General features: G+C 37.7%; 1 protein-coding gene across 1 annotated transcript in view; it reads right to left on the bottom strand.

Annotated features, from left to right (window-relative positions):
- Positions 1–17,138, bottom strand: part of LOC120796111 (sodium/potassium/calcium exchanger 3-like) — a 122,702-nt gene extending 105,564 nt beyond the window's left edge. The window contains exon 1 of the mRNA XM_040138501.1: positions 16,958–17,138. Within this exon, the coding sequence (XP_039994435.1) occupies positions 16,958–17,138 (181 nt within the window). The remainder of the gene's footprint in view (positions 1–16,957) is intronic.
- Between the last annotated feature and the right edge of the window lie 295 nt (positions 17,139–17,433).

Below are 17,433 nucleotides of genomic sequence, written 5' to 3' on the forward strand. Positions count from 1 at the left end.
AGATTAAAATTGCCCACAAAGTTCTGGTGATGGCTTTGACATGTAGTTGGTAACCAGGTGTTTAAACTCAGCAATCGGAAAAACACCCAACAGAATTAAATGAATTAAGAAAAGTCCTACTTCAGTAGCTCCGACTGCAGAAAGGGGACTGTCATTTGTAACGCCATGGATATAACAGCTTCCTCAGTTGGTTGAGTTTTAAGAATATTTATCTGTTATATCCCAAACTTTTGCACCTGGTTTTTGCCAATCCTTCCTTAATATTTCTAACGATGGAGTCACCTATAAGATGGAAGGAGAAGGCAGCTGAGATGCTGGAACACGTTTCCTGGGGCTCTTGTGAACCCTTGAATATAGCCGAGGATGTACTGGATTACCAGCCTGCCTGGTTGGCAAGCGCCGCAGTGACCTCCCCGGTGGATGGTCAGGAGAGAGCTCCAGAGGTGAGGAGAATGGATCTGTCGAGTTCATCCAGGACAGGAAACCTGTTTCTCAGCTCCAGCAATGTGGCAGATGGATGGGAAGAGAGCCTGGCTCAATTTCTGTTCCAAACCAGGGTCCAGTGGTCAGCAGACAAAGAAGCTGAAAAGGGCAGTGTCTCATGCTCTGCCACTGCCCGAACCAAGGAGCAGTTCACTACACCCACCATGTTGGTGATGCTTAGAACATAATTTCCATTGATAGAGGAGGAGTTTAGGTCTGGCCTCTACAACGATCAGGAAATGTTAGTAAAACTGGTAAGAAACTCTGTTTTTTGCTTGAGCTCCGATGAAAGACTTTGCACATGTCCTTATTTGCCTTTTCATACAAGTGGCATTTTCCACAGTTTATCCATTGTCTTTCATAGAGCTTGATCTCATCCTCCATCCTCGCCCGCTTAGAGCATTTTGCAGCATAAACATAGCAGCAACAATGACTTTTCCATGTCTGTTCCCCACAGCAGGGAACATTCCAGATGAATGGTTCACTGGTTTTAGAGAATCGATCGTTTTAATGCTGTAGTAGATGCAGTACCATTGTCAACTCTGATTGCTGGTTGATTCAAGAAAAACTCAAATGGGCAAAGGATGAGTAAAGTAACTTAGAAAAGTCACTGGCTTTAGTTCATTCAAACGCGGAGTTCATTCAAACAAAAGGAGCCTGAGGTAACTCACTAAGGGCATTTCAAACCCTCAAATGGATCCATCATTACAAATTCATGTTGACAAGAAAATACCGCAATTGTTAAGATTCACAGAAATAAGGTTGGGCTCTGATAGCCATTGGATACAGTTCTCAGTTTGCAAAATACCCAGACTTGCTAAACTCCAATGCTAAAGAATCTCTGCAGAAACCTTACAGTAAACACTTTGTCATACTTTATTTTCCATCCTTGAGTACCCTAATCTATTACCATGTCTAATTTTCATGTGTTTCCAGGTTCAATCTGTATCTGAATGTATGTTGCAGCTGCATTTGGTGTTATTGTGTCTCTGACCCATTCTGGAGGTAGTTTAGAATATTGGATTTCCACTGTTTCTTTAGTGCAGTTATCCCTGGAAGGTCCTCAACAATCCCACTTCAAAGCATTGGCACAAAGGATTACAGAATTAGGGTGCTACATTTTGTAGTGACTACACATTTTCCTCAGTAAAACTATGATGTTAAAAAAAGATGTAGAGACCCTTCTATAGCAGAGTTTGGATTGTATGTGGAACTTCATTATTTCACAGTATAGAAGAATTTCTATCTGTCATAGCACATTTCTTAACAGCTGCTTTTCCCAAAACGATGCTCTCTCACTATTCATTTAAGGAAGCACACATCATTTAGCAGATCCTTTCATCCTTACCGTTACAGCATATTAATCGCCTTCACCAAGTCTCCTCAGGTGGAAACACACCACATGATGTTTTGACTCAATAAAACTGTGATGTAGCATAAGGACTGCATTCTTGTTCTTGTTTCTGGCATTATACACATAATCTTTTAGTGTATTGAGCTTCAAGACTTACATCTCATCTTCCAGTTCAGTTGGACAATAAGTAAAATATCAAGACACATTACATTTGTACATACCTTTATAGAGGATTTTATTTGTAACACCTACTCATACCACTTGTATGTAAAACTGTGACAGCTTTGCAGTTTTATTGCCTGATTCTTGACCACTAGAGAGCAGAGAGAATCTAAAACAAAAATAGGACAATTATCTTATCGACTTCTTGGCATAGAGAGCAGAAAAAGCGCAACATGAGCATTCCAAGTCCATATTAGTTCACTATTCAAAGGCATTTGAGTGCTCTTTCCACCATTCCACATTGGCAGATTGTGTCAAGTCAGCTGTAAACTTGTGTGTTGGACAAGCTGTTCACAGTTTTTCAACAGATTTTGGTGAAAGCTGTTGGCAGAGGAGCTGAAATGATTAGCCTTTTAATCGATTAGTTGACCAACAGAAAATGAATCACCCAGTTTGACAATCAATAATTTAAACAGTTTTTTGTGCAAAAAAAATTTTGTTGGTTACAGCTTCTCAATTTTTAAGATTTGCTGCTTTTGCTCGTCTACTGTGATAGTAACAATTTAAATAATGTCCACAACGTAAAGATATTTAGGTTTTGGACAAATCCTCAGATGAAACTAGCAATTTTGAAGACATCGCCTAGGGCTCTGGGAAATTGTGATTTGAAAAAGGACAATATGATTCCCAGCCACCTGACCCAGATTGTAGACAGGCGCCACTAGGTGTTCAGCTTGTTACAATAACACAAAGCCATCTATCAAAACATGGACTCACTGTCACAAAACCTGCAAAAAGCAGCTCCTGTAATGAAATGCTACATGACAATTGGCTCAGGAGGGGTGTATAGAAAAGAAGAGACGTCGCTAAAGAGAGAACGAAAAGAAAGAGAAAGGGAGAGAAAGAGGGAGAATGAAGGAGCACTAAAAAAAGCAAATGCGAGAATAAGAGAGAAAAATGCATATATTGTAGTCCCTGATTAACACAAGCAGGCCATTTGCACCTCATATTCTTACTTTGTCATTCATCTCACACACACACACACACACACACACACACAGGCACACACACACACACACACACACACACACACACACACACACACGCTTCCTTCCTGTTATGTAGCTACTGTATTGCCTTCATTTTACAGCAGTACTTTGTGCAGTAGAGTACTCATTTTCCTGAGCAGAGAGAAACGTTAACACTGTAAAAAAGGCTTTGTGTATTTTTGTAAGGATAACCCTGATGTGCATGTATTAAATCGTGCACAAGTGCAGATGAAGGTCAGTTCATCCTTGCTTAGCACAGTCACTCACAGCATAGTGGAGAGGTTAATCTGTGTGTACCGGACATGTTTCCATGTCCACATATTCACACATGCTGTATACAGTTTACACAGATGCAGTATTTATTTCTCTTGTAAATACATTCACATTTGAATTGATTTGACTCAGGGTAGTAGAGCCATACTGTTGGTTAGAAAAATCTCAAAGTTGCAGTTATCAATATTTTACCATCATTATTTTCATGACGATTCTTAATGTTGAGGTTGTCAATTGTAGTGACGAACCCACAGAGTCATCAATCAACTCTGCAGTTCCCCTAAGCTCTGAGATAAGCATTTTAGTGTCTTTAAGCTCATTGTTTTGGTTTTATGACCCTCAACTTTACTGTAACGTTGTAGTCAACCACTCTCATCAACAACGCTTCCAGATTCAGTTTTCAGCGAAAAAGAGAAAAAACCCAGTGTACACTACCTGCTCAGCACCTAACAGCAAAAAGTTAGTGACAAGTCAGTGTTACATTTAGTATCTAAAGAATGAGACATTTTGTTGGTAGAGACCAAAACAGAGCAAAACAAAACTGAAAATTGGACAGAAATGCAACTTCAAATGATTGGTAAAATGATTAGCAATGATTGGTGTCTGCTGGATGGGTAAAATGTTTGCTAACACATTAGCAATTTCTGCTTCACAAGGTGATACTATTTCTGTATTTTGTTTACAGCTTGTTCTGTTGCCCCCAAGTGGCAAGAAAAAAATAAATAAAAAATGCAGGTTTAAATTTAACATCAGCTGTAAAATATTAATAATAACTTGTGTTATTATGAGTATCAGATCTCTGTAATTTCTTGGTATGAACTGAAATGTGTCCACACTAAACATCAAAAACTGTCAAGTACTTTAAACTGGCATTGAATGTCTGGTCTGATTTGTAATCTTGTTAGTCTCTTCTTTAATTGGGTAGCTCCTGATCTTGATCATTTTTTTGCCAATTTTAGACTATTTTTTATTTTATAAACATTTGAAAACTAGGGGCAGTGCTGTTTTGGCAATAAGCTGGCAATATGCATCGACGTCTGTATCTAAGGGAGCGCAGGCATGATGAGACAGAAAACGACACTGTTGTGTTACACGTCCTGCTTCTGATTCCGGAACCCTGGCATGCTATCTAAAATCGGGAATTGCGGAATTATGGCGGATTTGTTTGATTCATGTAAACTAGCGAAGGCAGCATAATGAGGAGTCTTCTTTGCGGCAATATAGCAGGTTCTCTGTTTAAAAGAGGCTAAAGAGTGTCTGTCAGAGCATGCCGAGGGGGAGGGGTGTTGCTATGACAACTATGAACTCTGCTGGCTCAGACTGCAGAAACACAGGGCAAAGGCAAAGCAACCTTTTGGCTTCAGACGTCTTACCAAAAGCAGTGTGTAGTCAGGGTCACATTTCAGATGACTATGAGTTATGAACAGCTTCACCAAATAGTAATTTTTCCTTCTAAACGTTTCACATGGTTTCATTTCAATAAATGTTCAAATGATCCAACATCTCACCAAAAAATCTTTCCAGTCCCGTAAATATTCTGAGACCACTTTGGGGAAAGCTCTCTCAGAGTTTTGGCCCCCACCTTCGGGTTACAAGTCCGCTTGTCTAACCTTTGGGCTACCAACCGCCCAAGTTTCGCACCTATTATTTCTACCAGCCCATCCTAATGTAGCAGGCTAAAACTGGCCCTGGTTATAGTGATAGTGGTTTAACATTGCCATTGTTAAAGCCCCACTGCTAGTTTTGCCAAAAAGTTTTACAGAAAAACATGTTTATACTTCTGAAATGACCCCTTTTTATTGCTGGAACTTAAACTTAACTTTACTACTCCATCTGTACCAATCAGGACAACCAGTACTTTATTTGTCCAGTTTCAGTCATTTTTCACAGCAGGAATTTAATTACAACTGAGGGCCTAGACATCTTTGTTTGCCCAACCAAGATGTTTAGGCACTCAATTGTAATTAAGTTCCTGCTGTGGAAAATGACTGAAACTAAGGTATTGGAAAAAAACATCTGTACCAAACCTAAGGTATCATAACAGAAGAAGAATCAAAAATTAATATTCAAGTATCCAAGACTAACCTATTCAAAAAGAAAATGTCTAAACACAAATTTCTTCCACTTAGGTTGAGCTGCATTAAGTGTGCTAGTGCAAACACACTAGCTTATTTAAATAAGACACAATAATGAAGAGATGGGACGGTGAAGCAAAACAATAAATAAATGAGTCAAGGAATAAGTGAGGTCTGCTTGAGCAAATTCTATGAACACGATTTTGAAGGCTGTGTGTTGATGATACAGGAGAGAATGAGCGAGGGAGAAAAAGTGATGAGGAGAAAAATAAACTAGCTGCTGTGTGACTGAGGCACTACAAAGGGCAAAAGGGTTAGAGCTACAGGGGGATACACCAAAATCATAGCCACCAAAATGGAGGGAGAGAGGAACAAGATGAGAGCATAGTGACCACTAGATGAAGGGTATGATTGAGAGAGAATATGACAGAGGAGGGAGAAATGCATGGAGAGAGGGGTTGTTTGTGTCTGCCTCAGACTGTGGGAGTGTTGCTCTCTGTGCACACAGGCTGACCCAGATGCAGCTGAATTAGACACAGTCCTGTGTGCAGAGGTGTGCACATTAGTGTATGTGTGGTTGACAGCATAGGTGTGATAGCTACAGAGCTTGAAGCAAAAAAAAAAAAAACAGAGTGAAAGAGTGTTTCAGGAGGTGTCTCCGTTTTTGAGGGTCTCAAGCCCAAAAAGTTCAGATAGTCTATAAATTAAAGGTGCTACATTTAGCCCTTTAATGCCATTAGCACAGATTTTGAGACTTTAATAGGGCTTAGTATGGAACCTAATTTTTTTTGACCAAAACGTTTCCATAGCACATCCAGTATCCAGAGTAAGCAAAACTTTCAAATACCAAAAGCTAGCACTGAATGCTTGATCAAATTCATAATCTTCTTTGCTTATTTTTTGATTAGTTTTGAATTTAAATAGTAATTTTTGCCAATTTTAAATTATATAATATGATATTAATATGACTGCTTCTGTTTAGACAATATTTAAAGGCGCATTTCTTTTCTTTTTTTTTGGGGGGGGGGCGCTGTGGCTCAGGAAGTAGAGCAGGTTGTTAAGATTCCCAGCTTCTCCAGACTACAAGTTGAAGTATCCTTGGTCAAGATACTGAACCCCAAATACTGAACCCCATGTCAGCCCTGGTGGCTGTACTATCGGTATGTTTGAGTGTGTGTGAATGCCATGTATGAATGTGTGTGCGAATGGGTGAATATGCCATGTAAGGTAAAGTGCTTTGAGTGGTCGATAAGATTAGAAAAATTATAGTTTTATTAGATACAAGGTGGAAATCATGCTAGTGCAGTGCCCATTCCAAATGTTCTTGTTATCTCATTAATAGTTAAATATTTTATTCAATCATCTAATCATCATCATCTAATTTTCACATTACTGCTGTGTTATGATATTAACAGTAATAATGGGCCCTATGTGTCACATACCTGATCAGAAAATACTGGACCACGAATTCAAAAGAAATTCTGTGACACATACACTCACTTAACAATTCATTAAGTACAACTAGATAAAACTAATGGAGTATAATACAACAGGCCTGCAATAAATCCTCCTCCATGAGGATGATACTCTTCAGTTTTTATTGAATTTGAAGTGTTGATTAATTTTAACGGTCATTTTAGAGGCTGTGATTTGTGGTGCTGTTGAACTGTAATAGGTTATACTGAGGGGTGTTCCCAAATTACAGTCTCCAAAATGACCATTAAAATAAATCAACATCCTCCTAAACAGATTCAATAAAAAATGAACAATATAATCCTCATGAAGGAGGATTTATTGCAGGCCTGTTTTATTACACTGCATTAGTTTTATCTAGGCGTACCTAATAAATTGGCAAGTGAGCGTAGATTAATTTAATCACTTTGTGTCATAGTAACCCTTTCCCTGAACTGTAAAATCTGTATTTTTACTGAAGAATTTAACTAAAAACTTAAAATGCATTATACCATGCATTGCAAATATACTGTTGTTTTATATGTCATTTTTAGTTTTAGCTCAGGTTTCGGTCTTAAATAGTCCCACACTTTAGATGATCTTGTTTGAGGTTTTGTAGCTGACGCTTGTTTTCTGGGAATCCATACTTTTGACATGGAGCAGCCGTCTTTTCAATGCACCATTGTCCTTATCAGTGACGTAGGTTACATGGATGAGTAACCCCAGCCCTAACCGACTGTCATTTAATGTTTCTTTTTATGTTTCTAAACAACCACTCATCCAAAAACCTTCACAGTCGACACTGCATTTCCTCGGGTCCTTAACAATACACAAGTGAAGTCTGAAGTCAATCGGTTGGGCAGTTGTCAAGAAAATTAAAGGACAGACAGAAAGAAAGACAGACAGATTTCTCCACCAATAGTTAGATTGTGGCCTTAAAATTTTGATATGGATGATGTGGTAGCAAACTGTTGCTTGTTTACACATCCTACAGATACAAAGTATCATCCTTTGGAAGTTGTGCTTCTTACCAACTGACAAAGTACTAGTACTAGTAATAGTAGTAATAGAAAGTCCAACATTTACCCTCCATCTAGCTCTTTGCTTTAGGCTTTTAGCTGCTAAATGCTCCACTATGTTCACCAGCTAGTTCCCTAAGTGTGTGACTGGAAACAACACTGATGTGAATCAAAGGAGCAATGGCACAGGCAGTAAAATCAAAACTAGGAGCTTCAAGAAGCTAATGTTCTTCTAGAGCTGATACAAACTGCAGAGTTAGTGACAATTCTCTGTGCCCATCACTACAAGTGGTCCCTTTCACATTACACATGGTAATTTTTAAGTTTTAAAAATATCAATTAATGCAGCTTTAAGATTTGAGAAGTTTGGCTTGTGTTATTAAATGAAAAAGGGGATTGTAAAAAATCTGTTCATATTCCTCAAAAAAAGGTATCTAAAAATATTTATTTTCAGTTCTGAAGCTCAGGTGCAATGTCAAGTTTTTTAAAATTTCAAATGATACCCAACCCAACTAGTGTTCATTTCAGTCTTGGACTACGGTGATGTGACTTTTAGATATGTATCCTCTCCCACTCTTAAACCTTAGCACACACCATTGTATTTCATATGCCCTATCAGACCCGCTCTACTGACCGGCTCTTACTTCATGTTCCACGAGCCAGGTCTTAACTTGGAAAGACTACTTTTAATTTTAGTGCACCTGACTTCTGAAACAAATTAGAGAACCTCCAAAAATCACTACGCTCAAACCTTTTGCACATTTTATAAACCTGATCTTAAACCTCCCAACCTCTACTTGCAATAGTTTTACATAGGAAAACGGTATTTTATTTTAAGTTTTAAATTATTTTTAATCTATTCAGAATGTTTTTTTACGTTTTTTTTTCCACATAACTAGATTTTATTTATATATCTTAATCTATCTAACTATCTTTCCTAATTTGTAGATTTTAATGTTTTTTGTTCATTAGGCTAATTGTAGTTTTGCGTTCTCTCCTAGTTTATCTCCTTGTTATTATCTTTTTCTTTGTGTATGCAATTTAAATTGAAATCGTTGTAATGAGGGTCTTCTTCAATGATTCTTTCAAGTAGAAATAACGGATTATGATGATGATGATGAACCCCAGATATTACAAAACAAGATATTTTGCTGAAAAGATGGAAGTGTATGCTAGCATGAACACTGCTTTATGTTGTATATTTAAAGGCAAAAAGTTAGATTTGATAGCAAATCTTACGTATAGCTTTAATGTGCAAAACATGAAGAGGGCCACTGATATTGAAAATAGAGCATGTATGTTTGTATAAAGAACCAGCATTTTGTTTTTTACTAGAAATGTATTCTTAAAGAAATTTAAGAATTTTTGCTATTTTTGGAACTGACTTTTTTAGAGGCACTTACCAACATTTTTACATCAACAATGGATCAAACGTGTATGTGTAATGTGAAGCGAGTCACTTGTAACACCCCATGGTGGCAAAAAAGGAAAAAAAATCAATGAATGCAGATTTAATGTGTCTGCTAAGCATAACTCAGTTTAGGAATATCTATGGTCACACATTACAGCTCCTCTTGAAAAGAGGGAAATGCTACTTCAGACCTCTCTAAAAAACAATTACAGGTTTAACTTAACCACACATTGTACTTTACATATATAAAAAGTTGCTGATTTCACTATGAACAAAAGAGACAATCACCTGTTAACCTCTTCAAATGCTAAAAACTCACACCCATGGGACATTGCTATCCTGACTTTTGCCTACCATATATACATACATGCTGCACACAGTAAACATTCTTTTTGCTGTTTTTGGAGGTTAAAAAGTTGTTTGGATGAAATTTTCAGTCACTGTTTATAAACAGCCATCTCTGGCTTTCAGTGAAACGAAAATTTTCAACAAATATTCCTCTGGTTCTACAGCTTACCTCCACAGCTCTGTCGACATTCTCTCAAGTCTAACTAGCTAATTAATGAACCTCTCAATTACACATCAAAGGCACCAGCAGAGAGAGGGGCAGCAGTCGATTTGTGAGAAATGTTAGAATTTGCCTGCTGGCACCAGAAACAGAAGATGAAAAAATTAGGGTAGAAGAGTAACAAAGCTCGTAATCTTGCACATAATCAACTAACAAATAGAATACTGTAAATTGAAGATACTGAGTTTCCAGTAATACACCTGTCTTAGAAGTTTGATGGCTTCCTGGTAAATGAATTTGTGATTCAATTTAGTTGATATAGTGTTTTTACTCTGTTTCTTTTCCTATGAAATGTTCTTACGTGTGCTCTTTCACCATTCTGTGGTCAATGTCAAACCATTTCCGGTTCTGACCTTCACAAAGCTTAAAGGATAATTGTAGCTTATTACAATTTATATTTGTAGAGTTGGCAGTCATTTATATCACTTATGATAATACTGCACAGACCAAAGTCATGTGTATGTTAATGCAAAACTTCCAGTATTATACCTCTCAGTCTTCATACAACATTTCCTGAAGTGTTGGGAGCATATTTCTATGAGATTAAATACTATTCATGTTCTGATGTAAATTTTGTTCACTTCCCTGTAAAAGGGAATGATCTGTATTTAAACAATACGTTTAGCGACTGTTTTATTTTGTGAACTGTATGCGTCGCACTATTGAACTCCCTCTTTTCCTTCCAGACTTTTAGCTGGGAAAGTATGCATGTTGTTTGATCTATTTAGTTTGGGTGTTTTGCGATATATGTGACATTAGTTACTTTAAATAAGTTTAAAACAAATGTATTGATATTTTTATGTTTTGGTGCTATTTTCATGCATAAATTTACTAAATGAAAAGGAAGTTTGTGAGGCATGGTTGCAGTGCTAGAGAGTACTGTTGAGACCATGCTGGCTTGCATGGAGCATTTAGTGACTCTGTTCATACACAGGCACTTACACAGAGCATTTACACAAGACAGAGATTAGCCGGTTATATTTTTCTGAAAAGAATGTATTTTTGGTTATTTATTTAATGAGAATTGTATTTACCTTTATTTACCTTTTTTTTTTTTTTACCTTTTTGCTATGATCTCTTGCGTCCTCTTTTATTACTGGACTTCTCCCTAGGAGCATTTATGTAAAATAGACCATGAGGAAGATTTGTTTTCCTACAATGCTGATATTTTTTTTCTGGTCCAATAATGTGCTTAAAGACAGTCTTTGGAAGGGAGATCCCCTGAGATTTTGGAACGGGGCAACATCACGTATCTTCAGTGTTACTTAACATAGAAACATGGAACTGTCCTGGATAATGGATTCTTATTATTTTTATCTGATAGCCGATAAAATAAATGAAATTTAAAAAATGCTACTTTGGTTCTGATCACTAGCCTCTCTGTCTGTAGACACCACTCTGTGGTCTTGAGCAATGTCCCATCTACAGCACTATCTGATTGGTTACACATCACGAGTAATAGCCTATCAACACTGAAGGCTACAGGCACAGACGGGCACAGCGGAAGGCATTTGCACACTGGAGCAGACCGGAGCTGTATTTCAAAGGTAAGGCAGCAGATATTGCAGAAGTTGCAATATACATAACAATCTTATGATCTATTTCTATGATAAAAAGCATGCCCAGTTTCCCAGTTACACTGAAAATGCCCAAATGATGCACTGCGTTGCAGTGATATACAGTTAACTAGAATGACATAATAGTTTATTTATGTAGTGAAAGCTATATCTTTGAGTAACATTGGTGCAGGTGCAACTGGAACTTATTTTAGCTACCACATTGCGAATGTAACATTACTCAACCACATGAGCTGGAGTTTGTACATGTTATAGGTAGCCGATGGTCATGAAAACTTAAGCTAATGTTGAGTCCCGTACAGCTAGCTTGAATGCCATAGTGTATATCACCAAATTCGTTTTTCGATCCATAATTTGGCCAGCAAAAAAATTGCACGTTACCAGTCATGCTCTCAGTCTCAACCCACGACTGCTAGTAACGTTACTGAAGTGTGTCCTGAAGATTGCTCTTATTCTGCTTCTTGTGGAAATGTGCAGGATATTGTTGTTAGAGACTTTAGACTTAATGGAACTGCACCCAAGGCCTATGTTAATCCATACATGGACTGCATAGGTACTGTACAGTTGTCAGAGTTGAATAGTCACTTCTATTGCTATTGTACATATTCAGTTATAGTAATCATTAGTAATGAAGTAGCCTAGTTCTGAATTACAGGTTCCCTGCTATCACATATTGTTAATGTATAACATTTAAACAACTGAAAGCAACTAAAGGCTTTCCAAAGCTGTTTTGCTGTAATAAATGAAGCATAACCGTGTGTTAAGCATATGTCAGCCTGTGACCCTACTTTTAACTCTGTCTATCTCTCTCTCATTCTTTAAACCCTAATTGCAGATGGATGCACTAAAGAAAAGGTCAAAAAGAACTGTATGGGAGTATTACACTCAACCACCCCCAAGGAAAGTAGTCTGCAGTACATACAGCATTTTGTTTATTTATTAGAATTTTGCATTTAAACAAAGTTTTTGTTGGAGTTTGTGTTATTCTAAATTTTTACACCAAGATTTTCATTTTTACTGCAAATATATATCGTTCCAAATATCGGTTATCAGTCTCCTTGATTACTAATAATCAGTATTAAAAAAAAACATATCGGTAGACCCCTAGTCTGCACTACTTACTACTTTAAACCTGACCTCTCTCCTTCCTCTTCATTCTCCACTAGCTCTCTGATTCATAGCCACCTTTGTTCCCATCCTCACTACAGCCACCTCAACATGCACAAGCTCCCCCCTTCATCATCTTTTCTCTCCTTCTGCCTGCCTTCCCCAACTCTGTCTCCCCTACTTCATCTCACTCTTTCTTTCACTTCTTCCCTGCTCTTCCATCACTGCTGTCCTCACTTGTTCTTCAGATCACCTCCTCCCTCCTCCTCTTTCCCCTCAACTCTTGTCTCTTTTCCTTTTTGTCTAATTCAGCTCAAAGTCCTGAAGCTTTTTCCGCATAAAGTGCTCCATCTGTGCTCCTCTGCTCTCCCCTCCCGCCCTCTGCTAGCGTGCAAAGAGAAGGGGACCCATAGACAAGAGCTTTAAGTTATGTAACAAGATCATCTGGAGACTAATACTGTATACCATATATACTGAGCAACCATTAGTGGCTTCTCTATAGCATGACCATTTGTCTGGCTGGTACACACGTCTTTTAGGTCTGTTACAGATGGATGATGGAGGGACTTTGGCTTGAGTAGCAAAGCTCAATGATATTAAAACCTGCAGATAATAGCAGTGGCAACATGTGTTTGCTCACATGGGTAATCCTCCCTTCTTATGGTGCTTTTGTCCTGGGTCTGGCTTTTCCTTGTATTTTCAGGAGGTGAGATGTGGACGTATAGATGGATGAGGTTAAAAGGATGGTGGAGGAAATAAGGACAGATGGAGGACAAGGGAAGATGAGGAGAGGTGTGTGCACATCCACGTGTCGGTCCACAATGTTGCCGGGCAGAGCAAAAATATGGGGTAATGCACACACCTTAACACGTGTGTGTTTGTGTATTTGTGTTCAAGACCTTGAAGACCTCAGTGTGGCCCAAGGGTCACTGTCACCGACATGAGTGGAGGTCCTGGTCTCCCATGTGGCAGTCTATCTGAAAATGCTGTCAATTAGCCAACTCAGAATACATTTCTGCACCAGAGGAGGTCAACATGGAGGGTTTAGTCTAATGACCGGAAAGTTCAGTGTTGAAACAATCTGTCCATTAAGGGGCTGAGGTAGTACAGCTGGTTAGCCATTATTTGTAGGATTGTTGGTTCAATTCTTTACTTCTCCTGTCCAAATGTCAAAATGTCCTTTAGCAAGACATGGAACCCTAAACTGTTCCAAATGTAATGTAATGTGATCAATTAATCATTCCTTAGAAGATTAATAGAATTTTGATCACTGTTTAAGTCAATTATCAATTGTCTTGTCTTTCAAAAAATTGGGTGCTTTAGTGTGTTTTTATATCACTGTAACTTGCATATGTTTGGGTTCTTCGACTGTGGGTCAGTCAAATCAAGCAATCTGAAGACATCCCCTTGAACTCTGGACAACTGCGCTGTGAATTTTGACAATTTATAAACTAAACTAGAGCTAAAACGATTAGTCATTTCACAGAAAGTTTAATTTGTCAAGCCAAAAAGCCTGAACTTTCCTGGTACCAATTTCTAAAATATTGTGGATTTGCTGCTTTTCTCTGTTATCTGAATATCTTTGGGCTTTGGACTAATGGCCAGATAAAACAAGGAATTTTAAGATGCCATCTTAGGCTCTGGAATTATGATAGACATTTTTTCACTATTTTCTTATATTTTAGCAGAAAAATAAGCAACAAATTAACCTGACAAGTCATGGCATTACGAACAAACTTCATCAACTGAGGAATACCATTGAAAGCTCCAGAAAAAGCTAGAAAGTGCACCTTGAGTTATGATTTTGTTTTTGTCAAACAACTACTTTATTTCCAAGGTTAAGAATGAACTTAAAGGTAAAACGGATTGACTGATAATGAAAATAACAGCTGTTGCAGTAATGCCATTAGCAAAAACAAAGAGAAAAATTGGATCAAATAAAGGGAGAAAGAAAGAAAGAAAAACAAACAAACACATAAAGAAATAATGAGGGTATTGGACTACTCCACTTTGCACTTCATTGTATAAAAAAAGAGAATTCAAGGTAATGCATATCCTTAGCCATGCAGTTACTGCAGTTCATCCTGCTAGCTCAATACAGCACAAAATTAAATATATATTCTAAAATAATCATTTTTAGAAATCCCTGCATTTATCTATGATTGCAGCAATTGATTATTTTCATTATCGATTAGATCAGAAAAAAGTCAAACATGGCCATCACAGTTTCCAACAGTCCAAAACCCAAATATATTCTATTTGCAATGATACAGAGAGCTGCAGCAAATCCTCAAAAGCTGGAAACAGAGAATGTCTAATATTTTGGCTTGATAAATTACTTCACCAGTTAATCAGTTATTAAATTTTCCTCCTTCAAAAACTACTTTTTAGAATTGCGAGTGCTTCACTCGCATTTTGAAACTACGAATAGATGTACACAACCTGTAATATGTATTGACGAGCACACGTGCAAATAGACAGTATTACAAAATTCAGCCCAAACAGCTTCTATTTTTTTTTCAACAAAGAGGTCGCTCACACAACGACGACGATGACAGTCACTGCGCTAAACCAATGTTGTCTGTTGAAAAAATCCCATGATCCAGTCGTCAGTGCAGAAACCACTCTTTTCTGTCTAAACAGACTGAGCAGACTTTTTTTGGTGTTTAGAACTGAGAGAAACCATTTTATGTATAATCAGTAGGGATGTTCATACCATTTATACTGTTTATATAGTTTGAAGCAGTTTAAAGTATAAATAATTACATAATTATTAAATAAATACAGTTTAAAGCAGAAATAATTAAAAACCTATTGTATTTTTTGTATTCAAACAAATTAAATAATTTTGCTCATAAATGTCTCCTTGTACCTCTTCATTGAGGAAAAAAATATTACTGGATAAATTTTCATTGCACCCCTAAAGTTATTCATGCGTTCCTAAATTCTTCTTAGGACTTAGAAGCACATGTGCTCTTTGGGAAAAAAGTAACCATCAGGCCCTGTCTGTGATCATTTCACATTCTCATCTTTTCTGTGACCCCCAAAAACAGAGACTTTAGTACACTATCAGAAAAAAATCAGTAATTTGGCCATTTGCCTCTTTAGCTGGCTGAGATAGGAAAACACGAAAATCTGGAGGTAATCAGCAGTGGGGAGTGTTGGACAAGAAAGAGGACAAAAGGGAGGAGCACATTGAAGGATTCTGGTCCTCAATATTTTTCTATACTGCGGCACCAGTTGCTTTGTTTACATTCTGATAACATCACCGGGCTGTGTGATTATGGAAGAGAGTTGGTAATATTAAGTTACATTAACTGGGCTGTTAACTTTACCTTTAACAAGACCTACTTCGCAAAAGACACCAAAACATTGGCTGAGCTAAGAGCTGGCAATGATATAAAGCTGTTCAATAGTCTCAGTCAACAGGTAAAAAAGGTAAAATTGATACTATTGATTATGATTAGCTGATTCCCCATAAGCCAGTCAATATGAAAACCCATGTTAGTGGTAATAAGGTTGTAAGTTTACTGTTAAATTTATATTTCCAGTTCAAGAACGCTGCTTGCAAGCTTGTCATTTAGTCAGTGTCATCAGCTTTCACAGAATAAACAGACTGCCAAATACCTACAGCACATTAACACTCTATATCCAGCTTATCAGTTGTCCCCTGCCTACTGTAACTAACAGACAATTATTTTAAAAAGTAGATTTCCATTAAGTAATCCAAGCAACATAGAGCTACCATTTCCAGGGGATTATTAGTTACAGATGTTGAACTACAAGAAGGCATGTTTATGCTGCTGTTTTGCTCTTTACAGTGATTGTAAATGTGTGCTGACACTCTAAAGCTGTATCCTAACAAAAATTCGATCAGACATATCTACCAATCCTAATGGGATCTATATTGTGTTTTAGCTTTGACAGCCTGTTCAGTGGTGAGTTTACAGATCCTCTGCTGTACTAACTGTACAGTGTACTATTGCCACTCAATTACATACTGTTTGCTTCTACTTTATTGTATACATACTGAGCAAGTGTCTGTGTTGTTCATAAGTCTGAACTGACCTTAATGTACTTAGGCTACTGTTTAAAATTCAGTGTTTTTATTACATTATTTTTGATGTTAACATACATTTCTTATATCTTTTCTTTATATTTTCCTTTAAACATCCATCACAAAAGAGCAATTAAGGCTTATTTTGTTGTTTCAGGAATTTGAAATGTAACAAAATGCATAAAAAAGCCATTTAAAAATTTTTAAATATACCCTTCACAATGTGTTTCTCTAACAGCCCTTTTGCCTCCAAACAGCCTGTTGTTGCTGGTTGCCACAAACTTCATATTAACGCTATTTTTTCACAAAATAAACGTGTAATTCATGTTGGTTGACAGTTAATAAAAGACACATTTAAACTGCCCCTCACCTGCTTTCTGTGCCACAGACTGGACCCCCACGAGGAACCCCAGCAGTACCCCCGCAAAGCACATCTGGACGGCGACCAACTCCTTTCGCTTTCTCCGTCTGGCTTTGCTCCTACGCCGGCGAAGCATCCCTCCTCCTCCGACGGTCGTCTCCGGCATCCCGTCAACCACCACGCGGGCCATGGCGCTCTTCTAGCGTCGAGGGTTCTGATGGAACCCCCGTTGGTGGCGCAAAGGTACGACAAACTGAAGCGAAGCGGAGCAGACAGAGAGATGTGCTGTGTGGGCAGTGAAGTTACTCGACGAGAGAAGATACGACTGGTTTGTCGATGAGTTTGTCAAGTTAGCCAGAGTGTTAAAAAAGAAACGTCCGGCCTCTACTTTCAAAATAAGACTCTTGCTGATTAAGATTTGTGAAATTTTGGGTAGCTTAGTTAATATAAACATTTTAAGATGGAACCTTATTTCGGATGTTTTT

Source organism: Xiphias gladius, chromosome 11, assembly GCF_016859285.1.
Source record: "Xiphias gladius isolate SHS-SW01 ecotype Sanya breed wild chromosome 11, ASM1685928v1, whole genome shotgun sequence".
Classification (NCBI taxonomy): Eukaryota; Metazoa; Chordata; class Actinopteri; order Istiophoriformes; family Xiphiidae; genus Xiphias; species Xiphias gladius.